At 35.9% G+C, this 14,059-nt stretch overlaps 1 protein-coding gene across 3 annotated transcripts in view; it reads left to right on the forward strand.

Annotated features, from left to right (window-relative positions):
- The window catches only part of LOC145694708 (uncharacterized), a 71,494-nt gene that overhangs the window by 44,491 nt on the left and 12,944 nt on the right, over positions 1–14,059 (forward strand). For all 3 annotated transcript variants that reach the window (XM_081771235.1, XM_081771234.1, XM_081771233.1), the window contains 2 exons: positions 2,572–5,033; positions 9,597–9,725. In XM_081771235.1, coding sequence (XP_081627361.1) covers positions 2,572–5,033; positions 9,597–9,725 — 2,591 coding nt within the window. The remainder of the gene's footprint in view (positions 1–2,571; positions 5,034–9,596; positions 9,726–14,059) is intronic.

Here is a 14,059-nt window from a genome sequence, read left to right on the forward strand (position 1 = left end):
ACAACACTCAAAAACAGTGAACAGTGCATATGAAACATAGGTTTAGTATGAGCATGATTGTCCTTTATAAGTAGGAATGAGACAAATTGGGAGAAATTAGTATTGATGTATTTTTTCCCCTCTATCGAACATAATAAATATAAATGAAAAATGCACACTATACTTTCTTTTTCATCACCTTTTGTCAAAATCCTATGGACATGTACACGTTTTAGTTTTCTGTTGTACGTTGTTCTCTATAGAGTAGTGATGTCTGGGTTTAAATTCTTTGGTATTGTAGAATTATACATCTCTTCATCGCTTTTTAGCTCTCCTCGACCCATAGTGAGGTACTTCAGAGTTTTTTCTTTTCTTAGAGAAGAAAAAAATGAAATGAAATGAAAATTTTTAGTCTAACTTCACACGCTTATACCCGTTAGGCTAAAGGAGACGGATGATTAATGCAAATGAATGATTGTGATTTTTTTTTGTTCTGTCGCCGGAAATCGAACCCGGGATCATGTACACCAAAGGCACATATACTAGCCACTAGACCAGTGGAGGTCTTTTCTTAGAGGAGGTTGTGAATACAAACGAATTGTGGCGGTAGAAAGCGAATCACATAATTGGAGTACTACACTTAACCCAGTTGAGACTGATATTAACTGTGAATTGTTGGAGATGTTTATAATGTTTGGACTCAGTTGGAGAGCAGTACGTTACTGTAATACAAAGAGTGCTCCATATACCCGCATTATTTCTGATCTCCTTCTCCAGACATACCACATTGTTTGTTTGAATTTTATTCGATATGTGAGAAGCCAGAATAGCATTTACAGTATTTATCCTTTTTCAGAAGATCCAGGTATCGAATTTTCATAACATCTATCTATATATAAAATTTTGGAATTTGAATTTCCCACATGCCGAAGAGTAGGGTTTGTAATTAGGTGACTGTGGTACCCATTTGGTAGGCCTCCTCCCTCAGTACAGTGCGTGAAAAACACCATCTTCAACTATTGGCACTATTTTTGCATAAGAAGATGCAATTGGATACAGATTTTACAACAGTACAGTATTGTATCCTAAAATTTTCACAGGATATACGCTATTTTGTAAATATGTATGATTGGCGTAAAAGGCATATATGGCAATAGACAAGGCATTTTTTTTAATGAACAAGCAAGATGTATGTATTAATAATTTCATTAAAATGTAAAAGCTGGGATACTGTTTTATAGTATAAAACATTCATTTTATTATTTTCTTGATAACACTCCTTAGATAAATCAGTTCATTTATAAGATAAATGGGTATAGGTACGCAGAAGGAGCCAACCCACTGTCAGAAGGAACAGCGAAAATCTCGCCCTATGTACTAGAAGGAATAAAGAAAATTGCGGTGAGGAGTAGTGAAAACACAGATATCACAGTGAAACAAAGCTTTCGGAATGATATTCATTGATCGAAACAGCACGAACTTGGACAGAGGCAGAGCTAACACTATCTTTTCTTTTTTTTTTTCATTCTCTCTCCCCGTCCCTTCTCTCTGCCTCTTTGGTGATCGCAGAGTAGTCAGAAAAAACGGATTTCTTTTTACATGATCGATATACTTGAACATCGGCTGAGAATAGAATAGAAAAGATTGTGATATAGTTTCGAGTCATGACTCGATTAAATATAAAGGAAACAAAAGTACCATACGCATTGAAGTAGAATATATACTCGAACGACTAAAATTAAACAGAAAATGTAACCTTGCCCTGTTATTTTTGTCAGTGGACTGCCGATATGCATGACTTTAGGATAGATTTCAACATTGTAAAGAAGAATTTTGCATGATTTCAGGACATACGTAGTTTCATGGAAATCAGCTGTGCATGATCATATAAATCCTTGTTATTGATTCCTGCAATCTAACAATAGAGCACGAGTGAGTGTCACTTTTGTGGCAACATCTCATAATTCGCACTGATTTCGCGGTCCGAGAAGCCGCCGCCTCGTAGGCCAACTATTTGGCACCATTTGAATGGAGTCACATCACTTACATTGCGCTCTTTGATGTGGTTGAAGCTTAGTGATGCTTAAAACATTTTAGCTGTTTGTTCATGCTCCACTATCTGAGTGCTGCTCAAACCGCCTCTCGTAATACTACTCCAGCACCGAACCGAGGACACTGCGGGGCACACGCATACACCATCCTGCATAAGTCGTTTGCACGTCATGCCCCGCAGTTCAAGTCTTGTTCTCTTCGTTCCTTCTAGATGTTAAAATGTCCTGTTCCCTTGATTCCCTCTGGATGTTAAAATTTTCGTTAACAGTAGTACATATTTGTTACATTTTACAAGATTATGTATAAAGACCTACTTAAACAGTGAGGAACATAAGGGAAGGAAGATTAAATAATTAAAGTGAAATGTAAAAGAAACTTAATGTGTTACTGATGTTGGAGCTCTCTATCTTACATTCCAGAGGTGAAAGATTACTAGTCATCTCGATTTCTGTATATGTATTACAAATAGAAGTGCAATATCTTAGTAGTAAGTCGGTGTTATTCATACAATTTGTAGTTAATAGTTTGAATTCTTTGCAGTCGTTTGGAGAATAAGGCTGCTGGAAGAGAGGAAGAAGTGGATACTCTTGACCTTCAGTTGCAGTTGTTACATGAAGGCATACTTGGATTGGATGAAGAAATACCGCAATCTTGTCATAAAACTGATCCGAAACAACAGAGAGGGAATAGGTTAATAAATCAAGAAGATGCAGTATGTAAAAATAATAGGGATAACTCTGCTATGATCGGAAACTCTTGTAATAATGTTCAGCACTCCATTTCTAATAACGTTCAGCGAACTGCGAAGACTGATAGTAATAAACCTTCAGAAACTACATCAAAAGGAAGTCCCACTAAAAGAAAGGAGGTTTCTAGATTGGAAGCTAATAATGAGACTTCTGATCGGGAAGAAAGTATGCACATAGAAAACTGTACCGATGATCACAAGGAAGACGAAAGATCGGAAATTCCATCTAGAAAGGAACTAGAACAAAATGCGAAGAAAATAAATAACAGCATTGTTTCTAATGAAGATGGGTTAACTAGAAAAGATGAAAAAGCAGGATGCTCAAAAACCTTATTCCCACGAGATACCAGTAAGCATAATAACTCTAAACACGAGAATTCAAAGCTTAACAGAGTGGAAAGTAATGAAGCAAGTTCATCTTCAACAATTATGGAAAAGTTAAGATCACCTACGAATAAAGGAAAAAGGAAGATGATTACAGTTTCGAGTAACGATAGTGATAACAATGATGATGGTGATAGTGAAATTCGAAGAAAAATTGTAAGAGTGAAACCTCCACCAAAAACCGTAAATAAGGAAAAGGAAAGTCAGATCATTGTCCAGGTGGATAGTATATCATATTGTGAAACCGATCTAGACGTTCAACTGAAACGGATGGCTGGTCAAACATCGGCAAAAAAGGACACACATTCAAAACAACAGAATGAACATTCCAGTGGAGTTACTGCTTCGCATTTGAAAACTTCAGTTATTCAACCAGAGTTACAGTCAAACATTTTCAAGTCGGCAAATAGTGGAAATACAAACAAGCAACTACCTGTACCAGTTTTTAGGCTACAGTTCGGATCTCGAAGTACTCCATCAGAATCGTCAACAGGGAATAACTTTGTAAATAATCAAAGAGAATTACGATCTACATTACATGCAAGGAGTAGCAAATCTTCTACTTCATCATCCATAGTCAGAAACAAGGATGGTATTAGTTCCTCAAATACTGCATGGTCGACTTATGATAGTCATCCAAATCACCCGGAAGTGTTTCAAAATCTCGATGAATGTATGCCAACAGCATCACAGTTCAATAAAAATATCAACAAAAATAAAACGAGTACTCAAAAGAATGTTAAAAATAGTGATAATCTTCTGTTGAAACATGATATTGTAGATGAGGGTAGTGACATTTCTAATAGGGCAGTGAAGTCTAGTGGTATTCAAACGAATAGTAGTGTAGAGAAGTCGTCAGAAATTCGTGCTGAACAAGAACATGTAACGACTAATGAAACTTCTCCATCATCCCAAATGCATCAAGGTGGCAAGATACAAGAACCGGACAAGGATGTGTGTTCTAATTCAAATGTGTTGAGAAACGACAATGAAGTGCTGATAAGTAGATCTTTCGATGATTCTGTATCAAATACACAGAGACCAGAATTATTGCGGAAATCTTGTGGAAACGAAGAAAACTCGTTGCAGGACAGTAATGTTGTATATGACTGTGCTGAAGATTCTCAGGAACAGGTGTCTAAGGGCACAAATAAGAGTGCTTTAGATTTTAGTGAAATCTCTCCTATTAGGGTTACTCGCAGTTCTCAAAGAATTAAAAACTCTAATCTATCTTTGTCAAAAAGCAATTCTCAAAATAAATATAAATTAAGAACTCGAAATTCCACGGTGTCGTCACAATTAAATAAGAAAGATGATGTCAATTTTACCGTGAAACATCCAAAGACCAGTACGAAAAATAAAATTTCAAGTGACGTAATTGATAATGCTTTAAGAGAAGCTGATAAAGATTTGTCTGTAGTTGAGTCTTCAGTTCAGTCACCAAGTAAGCAGCAACATCTTAAGGCTGATTCTAATAGTGAAAAGATTACTCATTCTGATGTAAATAATATCTCACGACGATATAACACCAGAAGCACCAGAAGTTCTCGGACTGTAGGAGAACTATCATTAAATACTCCTAGAAAAACTGTACAAAATCCACAAGAAGACGTAACGCCACGAAAAGATGTTGATGATGAAAGTAATTATCATTCTGCGGTTGGAAGTCAGCTTTTAGAAATACCAGAAACCCCTCAGCGTATGCAGAGTAACAGTGTTCCGGTATTGAATGGTATTACTCCACGCGTCGATGATGTTGAGATTGTGTTAGAAGGAAGTGTATTACCTACGGAAATGATATGGAATAGCGGCTTTGATGCACCAGACGACTGCAGCAGTTTATATAAATGTATCTGGCCTTGTGGTACCGGTAAGTTCTGACAGTGTATTAACTAAATTTCCTAACTAAAATAGTACGAAAAGTCGTGTTTAGTTCGAGTATTTTATGTCTTGTAGGAAAACCACAAAAATCTGGTAACTGGACTTGCGTGGAATCAAATCTCGGTCTCCCCCGTACTGGTATGATGGCGAGTTTTGATTCCCCACTAATTCAGCAATTAAATTTTTCTGTACTTTTCCAACATTATACGGGAGATCATTCTCGTATCATACAGAATGATATTGAGAAAGTAAAATGATTTAGTGTACAGCAGTAGATCATGAACGAAATATCTTAGTTAATAAGTTGTAATGAAGTAGTTTTGACAATATACCTTCAAGTATTGTTACGAAAAACAGTCATTTATTTATTTATTGATATATGTATTATTACGAGGCTCTGCTTAGTGCTCTACGAGCTTCGTTTTCTTTTTTTTTTTTTTCGTTTAATTCCTCTCTGAAATTTTACTTGAATTATAAGTTGAGTAGGGAACACCATAACCTAGTGGTTAGAGTGTTAAACTCACGTCCGATCGTGAGGCAAACTTGGGAGTCACGTGAAAGACGACCGCTAGGTCTAGAAAGCTCCTGATGTGCCTGGCAGCGCGTTGACCACGTGATCGCCGCTAGCCTGGACTAATTCAGGCGGTCGCTAGCAGATGGCACTGGAGCAGGCTTAGGCCCACAAAATGGGGTGTTACGCCAAGAGCGTGGTTGCATAAGTTGAGTAGTGTTTGCGTAGATATACGGAATGATGTTTCCAAGTCGAAATTACAGTATATGCGAATAACCATGTTGAGATGCAGTTCCAGTAACAAAATAGGCCTTTGTTCTCTTTTCTTATTCTTTGTATTCAGTGTCTTCTAACAAGCAAATTCTTACCACTATTGTGCTTGGTGTACATGATCTTGGCTTCGAATCCCGATTAAAGTAGAAGTCTCAATTATCCTGCAGTTAGACATAAATTTACGTATAATGATTTGAAAGAGCACTAAATCGTCATTTATAAAATTTGTGTGGGTATAAGCACGAAATTTTTTTTCTTCATTTTTGTATTAGCTCTCCCTCTTACCTCCGAGGGACTTGGAGGGCGATATGTTGAACTAGGGATTTCCCGTAGTGGTCCGCATCTGTAGAATTTAAAGCAAATAAATAAAGAAAATGAATGTGATTACGGGTAAACAAATATTTTATTTAGTTGTATTTTACAGTTTTTATTGTCCTGTTTTAATTCTTTATCATCACTTTATTCTATCGTTTACCTCATTATTACTTCTTAACTGTAGCACTTACATTTGAAACCACTAACTGCAAACAAATATTAAGAAAGTAACATCTAAATGTTGAATCTTTTTCAGGCGTTAGCGATATCTTCAAAATGAGAAACAAACATTATGATGTTAGATTAATATCAAGACCAATTTTGTGTGTAAGTTGTACATATAAATCGCACACTATTTACGTCTGAAAACGGGTAAAAAAATTGGTTCATACTACGATACGATTTGTTAATTTTTTCGTATTTTCCTAGGAAAAACAGTACAGAAGTATTTGAGAAATATTATATGCTGTAGATCCTACAGTAGCTGTACTTTCGCGACGGGCGTTCAACATGACAGCCAAACTACTTAAGAAGCTTGGAAAAATTTGGAGAATACTCACGTGGAAGGTGTGGTCGAATGTACTGTTGTGCTAGAAACAGGGAGCTCTGTTAAATAGATGGTTATAGGAGTTCTGCGATTCTTGGTACGAATCGAGAGAGGAGTTAAGAGTTTTGTCAACATAGAAGGCTACATAGTAAATGCATTTAAGAATGTAAATAACGTTGTAGAAATCACAACTATGGGATGGTAAAACATGTGTGCTATCTTTGTGACCATCAACAGACTTCTCAGTATACCATTACAAAGATAATACACATTTCATCATTTCTATGGTTGCAACTCTTCTGACCTCGTTTAAATTCTTAAATAAATTCACTGTTCAGCCTTCTTTGTTGGCGAAGCTCTAACTTCTTCTTTGATTCTAATTAATGATCACCGGTACTCTTCCATCGCTTAGAGTTTCCTGTGTACCTGTCTCAGAACACAAAAACCTTTATATTATGTTCGTGATTTTGACAATATCCTTCCACTAGGTTCGTCCACACCGTCTTTAAAAGGGATGAGAAGACACGTTACTATCCTATTCCTGAATTACATTCCTAGTCTTAGCTGCTTATAGCGAACGCCTAACTGTTAAATGCACACGCCATACTATTCTCTCTGTCATTCATATATCTATTTTTATCATCATTGTTTTAATTTCATTTTTATTGTCTTACCGATTGTGTTTTCTGTTATTTTATGTTTTTTGTTTATTATGATTACTCTTATTAGTACCTTGTATTGATATTTATGTATTTTTCACAATTTATATTATGTTCTACTTCTATTTTTAATATATGTAGACCTAAGTTTCTCTTCATTGATCATTCATTTTCATCTTGTACCATTACCGACCAACATGTTCTCTACATTCTCTTCATGAAATGAATTTTCTCTATTTTGAACTTGCCTATTCTTTTATGACTCTACGTTGCATCGTGCATTTTTCAGTTACTGATCTGTCGTATAACATCGGTTTTTTACCCTCACAAGCCCGTGCAGACCTCTACGTCCCTTTCAGCATCGAGGCTATATAAGACGCGACCTACAACTTAACATGAGCTCCCACCCCACCAGGAGTCAAACCGGGGCCTCCCACGCCGGGAACTTTGTTCATCTCTTGTCTTGTACAAGAACATCTGAGGGTACAATGCGAGTTTTACTCGGTCGAGCTTTTCGATACAACTAATCAACTTATTGGGGGGGGGGGAGGCACGGTAGCTCAGTGGTAGAGCGCTACCTGTGGTGCGTGGAATCCGTGGGTTGATCCCCGGCCTGGTTCGATCCAAGTAAGTTTGTGGTGGCCAAAATCGTGATCGTGAGATTTTTCGGGATACTCCTGTTTCCTCCCACTTTTTCATTCCATCATCATTCACTTAATTTAATCATTGTCTCCCTGAGCCTAAAAGCATAACCATGGGACGTTAAACTCAAATATTTCTAATCAACTTATTTCATAGTCATGTCGGTACTGACTTCGAGTCCAACAAAATCGTTCTAGATAAATGGCGTGCATCCTTTGTGTTTCTGATCGGCACAGAGTGCAAGTTTAAACTCAGGGCGTGGGATCTGAATATATTCCATTTATTAGATACATTCAGGCTCTTCGCTAAGCTGAACCCGTTTTCTTTGAATAATGAAGAATATAAAAAATGTATGAAGTAAGCCAGGTTGTATTTACAAAGTGCTATTAAAGAAACTGATAACTGTTTCCAAGCCTTTTCTTGTAAACGGGAAATTCGGGTGTGTAGTTTATAACATCATAATTGTTGGGTATCCGTATTTATACTATACTAGCGTCAATTACCTGTTTCGCGCTATTTCAAGTGTATTTCTGCTGGAGCTGCTGTCGATGTGTGTTTTTCCGTACATCCCTCGAAAGAAGAGGGACAAGTTGCTGTGGCCGAGATATTTCCATTGTTGGATGTGGAAGCGTTGCCACAATGAATTATTTCACGTACTTCGCCCTGTCTTGTTAGCCGTTCTAAGTAGCCTACGATTTTCACTAGTCAAGACCAAACTACTGAATAGGCAGCACAGCCGAGGTCATTCACTTCTTTCCCGTAAGCAGAGGGAGGGTTTTCTCCGTCAGAAAACGGGGGGGGGGAGGCGAAGTATGTTTCACATATTTTCCGTGAGCACACGTAGAAGACTCTAGTAATATGTTCCATTAGTCAGTCAGTTTTTATTATTACTGAAGCGCGCTCTGTTGCAGGCCTTTTCGATCATTTATATATATATCCCCTCTCCCAACTTGCGGGACTGAATTTGGATTTAAACAGCATCAGAAGTGTCTCTGTTCATCTCAGCAACCCTGAAAACTATGGATTAGACACTAATATCGGTCATTTTCGATCATTTTTAAATATCTTACCCCCTCTGTCTTCCCTAAGTTGCACCGTCAAAGTAAAATGATAAAAAAAACATCCCAGGCCCGAACGTCATCTATGTTGAAAATTTGATTGAGATCGGTCAGGTGGTTAAAGAGTTAGTAAGTCACAAACATAATCGTTTCCATTTTTATTTATATAGATAGATGAAAGGTCTTGAAAACAATTGTTATTTCATATAATAATATTTTCGAGGTACTATCTGGCTCGCTTTCGTCAGTTTTAATATTCATACGTGTCTTTAAGTTAATCACTAAAATTCAAAAAAGTAAGAATAAACTTAGCAAAGAATTCTAAGTACCATTGAAATCGCAAGCGTATAATGCTCGAAGACTACCTGAAATATTAAGTGCTCATTGTAAAATAAAATTTATTTTTAAAGCAATAACAATTACTGTTTATGTTTAAATAACATATAGTATTTCTATGAAATGAATTGATTATAGATTTGTGCATAATTTAGAATATTGTACATTGTTTCAGATTATTTGTCAGGTTACATCTCTATTTTCTTTCTAGTGGTGGAGAATAAGAATATTCCTGTTGAATGTTTTGCCTGTCTCCGTGATGGTGAGTCCTCATCGCCTGTGCGAGTTCATGCGTGGATCGTGGGAGTTGAAGCTATGCAGCCTGTAACACCAGAAGAGGGTATGTTTGAAATACGCTGAAGAATCATATCAGTCATTTCTGAAAAGATTAACAAGTCAGTATACATACAAATATATATATAGAGAGAGGGTGTTCGGTAATTCATATTATTGCATCTAGTGATTGCACCTAGACACCAAAACAAACCAAAAAGTCACGGACACAAACCTAAAAGTGGCGTCCTTTCCGAGTTATGAGGGTCGGAAATTGCGCGGCATGGAACTTCGAAACGCCATAGCGAAAGAACGAAGGGCCGTGGCACAAGTGGTGTAGCACTTGATGCACAAAGTCATAGGAATAATACCGAAAAACAGCAGAATCAACACTTTTCCAATAAAGATAAGTCAATATCAGTATGAAATTAAAGACTACGTAATATTATATTGTAATTCGACTATATCATGTCGATATTTCAAACAAAATCAAAGTTTTTGAGAATTGAGGGTTTGCTGTGATTGATTGCATAGCCACCAGTGAACGAATAGTCTAATACTTGTTTTTAGCACCAATGATTCCATGCAACTTGGCACTCACATTGAGTAGAACATGATGGCTGATCAGAAGCAAGTAGTATTTACTAGTATGTCCCACTTTGCAACATTGGAAGTCATGATAATTATCTCTATTGGTTGGCTTTGCTCGTTTTGTTCCGGGCCGGAATTTAAGATATGTTTCTCATCTCTTTTACTTATGCTTAATCATTAAGATTTTAAGATTGTTCTTTCGTATTTGTTAGCATTCGGTTCTGCCATTAATTCTGCATTGAATAGTTAAGATAAAATATAAACGTTCTTCTCGTAACGCATAAACTCCTGTAGGTAGCGTCGACCTAGAGACCCTTCGCACAGAGGTGGGCGCTTTACAACTGAGGCACGGAGCATACCATGAAGGAACTAATAAACTAAACTAATATAGAAAGAACAAATAGAATTTGATGTTATATCCCGGTGTGAAATGAAGTTAATCTTATAGTTTTGCGTCTAACAGTTATGCCTTTTTCCAATCTTAAACTTTCGTGCATTTTTCACAGTCTTAAATATATATGCTTTGGCCACAATTTCTCAACGAGATGGTCCGTTGTTAAAAGCTCTACGTAAGAATCTTTTTCTTGGTCTTTTAACACCGTGCAAAATGTTTAGTGATCATTTTTGACAAAGTCTAAAAGTATTGTCTTAAAACGCACAAGTGAAGCTCGTTCTTTACATTTCATCATTTTTCTCGCAGCTAAACCAATATTTAGTAATGGCTTCTTTGCAGTGAAAGTTAGCTATTATTTTAAATATAACATTGTCGTTACTGTGTTTTGAATGACAACTTTTATTTAACAATTTGGTAGTTAGAGCAATTTTGTTTTGAAATAGTTGGGTTTAGAAAGATCCTAGATGTAAATTGGGTTGAGAAACAAATATCCTTGTTAAATGTTAGTAATTATATGTGTTCACGTTAATAAATTTCGCTCTTTTGAAGCATACGTTGTAATTTTGATTTTGAAAAAGAACCGTATAGATAATTTGAATTGTTTGACAATATTAATTTCTAATATAACATATTAGTTTCTGATTTCTTACAGATTACCTTGTCCTAGTTCATTTAGATCTTTTGTTCTGTAATTTTCGATTATTTTCCCAGTCATTTCTCTGTATTTGAGATATCAGTAATTATTTAAACAGACATATGAATAATAGAGTGCTTAGATTGTATGAAACAAACAAACTCAATTATTCCTCCTCTGTCAGTTGTGGGTGGAAGATTACATGTAGAGATTTATATTCTTTGATATTTAGCAGATTGTTTAGGTAGGCTGGTTAAAATAAAGCTGAAAAGGGACAGTTCTACCGTATATGCAATGCGTGCATTTGCATGGGTCGGCAAAAAGCTGGTATAAAGTATACAAATTTGAAATATATGAAAAATGTATTATTTAAAAATACATAACTCAAAGTTAATTCATGACACATAGTGTAACTTTGTACGTTCTCAGGGACCTACAGTTCTTATTAATAGTGTTCTTATTTTTGTTTCATTAATGTTACTGTAATTATTGTGTAAGGTACTTAAAATAGTAGCTTTTAAGATGTATTCTTTCTAGGAAACGGTGATGCAAGTTGCTTAAAGCTGATCCTGTTTCTTTTGATCACCAATGCCATATTAGTCATGGACCTACCTATAGGTGGAATTCAAACGACTGTAATACGTAGGCTTTCTTACAGGGAATCGAATCCGGGACCAAAGACACTCGCGGTAGACACTAGACCAACAGGGAGGGCAAGTTGTTGTTAAGTACTTTGGGATGGAATTTTAAAATTGTGCTTAGAACTACTAACGTACCACACCATTTGAGTTGTTATTTCTTTAGAAAAATAAATTGACGTGAACAATATGTCGTGAAATGAGCATAGCATTCTTTTTAGTTTTGAATTGCATTAATTTATCTTATATGAATAAAAATGATAGAATATGAATATATATATATGGTGCCTTCCATTTCAATTCAGGCAGAGCATGTACCATCACCATCTCAGATATTGTTGAAACTTTTTTTATAGCAACTAGACATGTTTTTAAGAGACCCATATTTTTTTGTTTTGTCGAAAAAAATTTTCCCGCCAAGCAATGGGCCACCAAAGACGGGGAGTACAATTTATGAATTGTAGAAGACATGGAAAATGGTCAACTTCGGAGCCTCACCATTCGGCTATGGAGACAGGTAGAGTTATAATTCTTGTTGTGGTATGTACATAGGGATATAAATAAACTATATTTTATTATAGTTTGGTTTGCGCATGCGTATCTTTTTGTACATAAATTAACAAATGAACGTCAATTTATCTGAAAAGTCGAAGTTTGCGAATTTTTTTCGAGCACTTCCGGTTCGAATTTTAAAATTCTGTTTTCACGGTTGGTAAGACCTGGTTACCCGCTTTCCGGAAAAATTTTTGTATCGCTTCTGTGTGCAACCGTTTTGTCGCAAAAAATTCGAGAAATTGTAAAATTTTCAAAAATCGCCATTTTTGAGCGCCATTTTCTCGAAAACACCATCTTTTAAAATTCTGAAATTTTGTCAGATGATTCAACTTTACATGAATAATAAACCCACCAAATACCATTCTCGACCAATGCTTCATGAATTAACTGCAGCCTTTTAAAGTTAGCGAAGTTTCGTTAACTTTGATGTCACAGTTAGCAACACTGGGAACCATAAAAGAGCAATGATTTGATGATGTTTGTGGTTCACATTCATTGAATGAAGAATAAAAGGTTTTCTTGACTGTTTTTTTCATTATTTTGATCAAGAAGGCTCTCTGAAATAGTAAAATGAGCCTCCCCCTACTCCTCCGTTTTCTTAAACCGAAATAATCTGAGGTGGAAATTACGTATACGAAACACACAAATTTTAAATTTACTTGAAATGGCCATCCAATAAATTCTGATGATCTACAAAAAGCCTGAACTATTACCTCAGTGATGATTTGGAATGCTCCAGACAAAGTCTCAATTAAGTGCGATGTCATTACAGTGCTCGAAAAAAGACAAAAAGTTAAAAAAATCGAAACGTTTTCTTACGCGTTTCAAAGAAATTTACTGACTTTTTATACAGAACAATTCCAACATAAGAATGGGTCACTCGGAATTTTACAGTATTTGACTAAAGTGGGTCAGTCCGCAACCTGCTAGGGAAGTGTGTATGTGTGTGTATGTATTGTGCAAATTTTAAGTTAGCTGCTACTGCGTTGCTACAAATCAAAGGTGCAGCCTGTATTGAAGCTGTCATGAGTGACCTATTTCCTTTAGTAGTATGATCCGTAGAAAATGACAACTCTCTTCTTCAAGAATGTGGTGAATGTCCTGGAGTGGAAGGAATAAGTGTGGAGTCTTTAATTATTGATCCTGATGAAAATGAAAGTGTTATGTATACCATATGGGAAAACAATTATCTCGTTAAAATACTGTGCGACTTTCTGTTTTCGTACCGTACATTGCTGGTTTAACTGTAAGAATTGTAATTAATGACTACATCAAGAAAATCCAGAGAGAATTAATTGCTACCGAAAAGCACCGTATAAAATTTCAAGATATTTTACTTTATGTGGACTTCGCTGAAAACTGGACTGTTATGCTGCAAAGTGAAATTCAGAGTTATCATCGGAATATGAAACAAATGACAGTTTTGTTGTAATAAACAACGATTCGGCTCATGTACTCATAGCCATAGACAAGATTCTAAAAATACTCGAAGAAAAGCGAAAATATATTTTATAGAAAAAGGTTTAAATACGTGAAAATAAGTGTCTACAATTTCCCAAACCGTGTTAGTGATTTCTGATGGTGCTGTA

Source organism: Thermobia domestica, chromosome 9 (assembly GCF_964235325.1).
Source record: "Thermobia domestica chromosome 9, izTheDome1.hap1.1, whole genome shotgun sequence".
NCBI lineage: Eukaryota > Metazoa > Arthropoda > Insecta > Zygentoma > Lepismatidae > Thermobia > Thermobia domestica.